The sequence below is a fragment of the Etheostoma spectabile genome, chromosome 4, assembly GCF_008692095.1.
Source record: "Etheostoma spectabile isolate EspeVRDwgs_2016 chromosome 4, UIUC_Espe_1.0, whole genome shotgun sequence".
Taxonomy (NCBI): Eukaryota; Metazoa; Chordata; class Actinopteri; order Perciformes; family Percidae; genus Etheostoma; species Etheostoma spectabile.
The window spans coordinates 623,402-628,811 of NC_045736.1; the positions used below are offsets into that span (position 1 = coordinate 623,402).

At 43.5% G+C, this 5,410-nt stretch overlaps 1 protein-coding gene across 1 annotated transcript in view; it reads right to left on the reverse strand.

Moving 5' to 3' along the window:
* The window catches only part of lrch1 (leucine-rich repeats and calponin homology (CH) domain containing 1), a gene marked incomplete in the record, with an annotated part of 222,442 nt that overhangs the window by 165,930 nt on the left and 51,102 nt on the right, over positions 1-5,410 (reverse strand). The window contains 2 exon segments of the mRNA XM_032512767.1: positions 1,001-1,127; positions 4,168-4,312. Of these exon segments, the coding sequence (XP_032368658.1) occupies positions 1,001-1,127; positions 4,168-4,312 (272 nt within the window).

Sequence of the window (5,410 nt, forward strand, 5' to 3'; positions counted from 1 at the left end):
TCACCCGGAGACTGAAGACAGAGGACATTAGAAACCGGATCTCACTCAAAACACTATGGATAGTTATTTCCATGTGTGTATGTGTGTGGAAGCACCAGAGACACAAAATAACCCCCCAAATCTCAGAAAAAGAGTTTTTTTTTTTTAATAATATGGGCACTTTAAGGGAGAAATAGGCCGTGCAGGTGCTGAATCCGTCTGTTTTTTTCATAGGCAAAAGTCAGTTTAATAGATTTTTGTCAGATTATGAGAGGCGGTGGAGTGTTGAGTGCTGCGGGTCACGTTACATGTATTTATTGTAAGAGCTACACTGAAGTTGGCAGTTTGATAAATGCTAATTATTTCAATTGTTATTTTTGTAATATTTCATTCTTTGTGTGTTAAAAAGGCACATACGTTGCTGTAGATGTCGATACACATTCTCCTTTTTTGCCAAATAAATGAACAGCTTGTTGAAATAATCAACGTGTTCCCAGATGTCCACAGAGACGGTCCCAATAATGGGCTTAAAGTCACATTGAGTGGGTGCATGATTACATGATAGAACTATTATTTAATACTGTATCCTACATTATGGATAAAGCTTTATATTGTATGCTAAGTGTTAAAGATTAAAAGAAAACCGAACAGAACCAAACCACGCCTATAAAAATGGCACACATTACACACACCCACAAATCACACACACACACCCACACACACAAAATCACACATGCATGCACCCACACACACAAACACAGATCACACACGCACATAAATCACACACGCACGTACGCACAAATACACATAAACCACACACACACACAAACCTAAATCACACATGCACACACACACCTAAATACACCACACACACACACCACACACACACACACACACACACACACACACACACACACACACACACACACACACACACACACACACACACACACACACACCACACACACACACACCACACACACACACACACAAATCCCCCCCAAGAGTATGAGGGTGGTACCAGCTCCATGAGGCGGTGCAGCTGTCCAATGGCCCCCGGCAGGCTGACAAGCTTGTTGTTGCTGGCGTTGAGGACTCGGAGAGGTAAACCACACAGGCAGGCCGGCAGAGAGCCGAGCTGGTTCCGACTGCAACACAAACATCACCAAACTCAGTCAGCGTCTGAAAATATGTCACATCAACCCTTTGTGGGTCCAGACAAGTTTTAACAAATCCGACAGATTATTTTAGAGGATGGAAGCAAGCCTTAAAGAAAAAGTGTGTGTGTGTGTGTTGTGACTGTGTGGGTCGGTGTGAGTACGAGTGTGTATGTGAGTATGTGTGGTGATGTGTGTGTGTGGGTGTGTGGGTGTGTGTGTGTGTGTGTGTGTTGTTGGGTGTGTGGTGTGTGGACGTGTGATGTGTGGTGTGTTTGTGACCGTGTAGGGGTGACTGTGTCTGGGTTGTGTGTTATGTGTATGAGTTGTGTATTTGACTATGTGGTGTGGTGTGTGTGTGTGGTGTGTGTGAGAGACTCTGTGTCTGTGTGCGTGCATGCGTGAAATTTTTTTTGGAAGGAGGGATCCACAGAGGATGTTTTCAATATACACTCATTAGTTAATTGACGTCAAAAAACAGTTAAAGTCCTTCTACATAAGTACGTACACACCCCACCAGACTTGAGCTGCAAAAAAGCTCTGGCGCCCCGCAAAGACAGCTTGTCAAAAAGTACGGGGAAGCTTAGTGACCTTTGGCCGCTCTGACGTGGCGGGGTTTTCTGTTCGAACGGAGAAGCGACGCAGCCACGGCCAATACACTGACACTAGAAACCTTTATAAATTACATATATAATGACAGAAGTGTAATTAAGTGTGCAACGGGGTCTGTTAGCGGTAGCTCGCTCGTTACGCGCTGAGCCATAGCGGCGGCAGGCAGAGCGAGCAGCCGCCGGACTAATCTAGTGAACCGTGGGCGGACTTCACGTGAGGGATGTGACGGCAGGTGCGTAACTTGTTCCTATGTACAAACAACGTATATTATAAACAAAGGTAACCCAGCCAACGGCGATTATGAGCTTGTCCTCAGAATGAATGTTTTGGTAGGAAAAAGTTACATCGATGTTTCCCAGATCAGCCAGCGCGAAGGACGTCTATATTCGATTGGGCTGGGACGTTACCGCGTGTGCGCGCTGAAACGCGTCATAGCCTTATCCATAAAGTTGGAAAAATTTCAACTTTCTGATTGACGCTCACCCAGCTCAACACCTCAAAACGCCCAAACGCACCGCGCCGACAGATTGCCATTCCTTGCAGCTGGAGAGAAGCCGGCTTCCATGAAATGAATGACTTCCGGTAAGTTAGACGCTCATGCTTGGTGGACGGCGGTGTGAACGAACGGTTACACAGAAATAAAAGTCATATTTTTAAGAAGTAATAAAGTTTTAGATAGATTTAACTTCTTCCACCATATATTAAATTAAGGTACATGTAGGTTTCCATACTGCAAATATCATACTCCTACACCCAACAATAGCACAACGTGCCTGAGGCAAAAACCACACACAACACACAATGACGCCGCCACACCACAAAAAGACCGCGACCTGCGGCACACACCACACACACACACACACACACACACACACACACACACACACACACACACACATGCTTACAGAGAAAATAAAAGACTGTGAAACCCCCTCTGACTCAGCTCTGAAAATAACATCCAGGAAAAATATAAGTGAGTTTAATTGGCCATTGTAAATGCCACTACCGATAGATTGGGAAATGCCTAATATCGGTCAATAGCATCTGTCCGCCAATATGTAATAATCTTTAAAAAAATTAGTTGTAGTGAGTTAGCTAGCGGGCTATCTAAGGCTGCCTAATTCACGTTAATTCACGTTAAACTGAACATCTCCGTTGACGGTGAAGTGAGACGCAGCGAGCGGCTTCTTTGGGAATATTCATTTTGACTTTTATGTCCTCATTCATCTTGTTTCCGTTTTGCACAGCCGCTGCACGCCGACACACCTGTCAGGTAAACATGTTGTAACGTAGCTATCTGAGCTAACACGTTAGCGTCACTGTGTCCACGTTCTGACGCCACTTGCTGATAACGTATCCGAACTTCTTTCAGCGAATTAATAGATAGCTGCCCAGAACCGCATCTATGTTAACGGCGTGTTATTTTTAGCAGTCTGTTATCAGTCCGTAAGGAGTTGGGTTGGGAACCAGAAGGTTGCTGGTTCAAGTCCCCGTACGGAGTAAAGTAGGGTGGTGGACTGGTAGCTGGAGAGATGCCTGTTCACATCCTGGTGCTCTTGAGCAAGCCACAAACCCCCAACTGCTCGGGGCGCCTTTCCATGGGCATCACCCCCCCCCAACATCTCTCCATTAGTGCATGTATAGGTATTGAGCATGTGTGTGTGATTCAAGCCTGTGAGTAATGAATTTCCCCTTAAAAGTATTGAGTACAAATTACATTAGAATTCAACCAAGCTGTGTAATAAAGTAGCGCATGTACAGAGAGCCGAGACTAAAAATAAACACTACAGTATTCCTGGAGAGGAAGACAGAGCCTCCTTCCTGTTGTTACAGGACAGGCTGTATGTGTGTGTGTGTGTGTGTGTGTGTGTGTGTGTGTGTGTGTGTGTGTGTGTGTGTCACAGCATGTTTAGTCATGCTAATGAGCCATACTAGTGAGTGTGTATCGGTGTGCTGATATATATAACTGATTCATAAGCTGAGCAGCAGAGAGGAAACAATCCGATTCACTAAAGATAAAAAAACATGTCGGCTGAAAGAAAATCTTTTTTGTCTTTTCAAAAAACTAATTAGGGTTTTTTGAGCTTTTAATTTGGGCTCCTCCAACTTTGACGCACTGTCACAACAAAGCTAAACAACATGGCATTCTGGCCAATGACATAGCTTTTCAGTTATGATAACACAAAGTTAATTAAAAATGTGTGTGTGTCAGTACGTGTGTGTGTGTGTGTGTGTGTGTGTGTGTGTGTGTGTTGTGTGTATGTGTGTGTGTGTGTCTTCATGTGTGTGCGTGAGACTTGTGTGTGTGTGGAGATGTATGTGTGTGTGTGTGAGATTATGTGTGTGTGTGTGAGTATGTGTGTGTGTGTGTGGTGTGTGTGTGTGTGTGTGTGTGTGTGTGTGTGTGGTGTGTGTGTACCTGAGATTGAGGGAGGTGAGTGACTGCATGCCGATGATGCTCTCCGGGATGGTCCTGATGCAGTTGTGATACAGGTTTAGTGTCTCCAAGGCGACCAGGTGGCAGATCTCTGTGGGGACGTCAGCCAGTCTGTTCTTTGAGAGGTCTGCGCAGAGAACAGGAAATGGAAACAACACAAATAAGGGTTCTGTCTAAATAATTCCTAATTTCTGCTTTTCTAACTCTAACATTAGGTTTAATTTCCTATAAATGAGGTTTATTGACCATAAATTCCCAAAATAACTGTAAAACTAAAGTTAATAAGTCAGTGTTATGTAGTGTTGAAAATGTCAAAAAAGTGACAAACATTGAAAAAAAGCATCAAAAGTGTTGAAAAAAAAGAAGAAGAAGACAACAAAAGGGTTTAAGGAGCTCTAAGTCAGGGATAAGTCAGCTAGCGGATAGTGAGGAGATGTGTTATGTATGTGACAAAAAATGTGGTATAAAAAATGCGGGACATCGCAGAGCGTCCTGTGGTGGACAGACTATGCAACACCATCACTAACAGGGACATCGCAGAGCGTCCTGTGGTGGACAGACTATGCAACACCAACACCCATAACATGGTTGATCGTCAGTTTTAATTTTTTAAATATCCATTTATCAGAATGATTCTGATAAATGAACATTAAAAAATTCAGCCATTATAAATGCCGATACCAAGAGTTTGGAAAATGCCGATAATGTTAGCCCGCCAATAAATCTGTCAGGCTCTACTCCAAATGTTAGAAATAAAAAACCTGTACGCTGTTGATTGAAATATTTCATTATTCATGGCCAAAACATAACTGTACCCAAAACCAATTGACATTCTTCACTCATTTTGATGAGCAGATCTGATTATTTAAATGAACTTGGGACAGTGCTTTGGCTGTAGTCTGCTTCCACCCAATTTAGTCCCAGGTCAATATCTGCCAAGGAAATCATCCAGTCATAATCTGTATTGCTATATGTACTCATGGTGAATACGCAGGCCACAAGAAGTAATGAGGTGTTTTTTTTAGTTTTTGTTGGCTCACTTTTACTCACAACATGCTAACGGGCAACTAGGATGGCACTCCCCGATGTGAGTCGAGTGCAGATTTGAGTTGTGCATGTGTCACTTTGCAACAAGTAGCCTTCGAGAAGCTAACGAGACTTCTGTAACGTCTGAAGTAGCCCCCAAGATGCTAACGAGAGACTTCTGTAACGTCTGAAGTAGCCT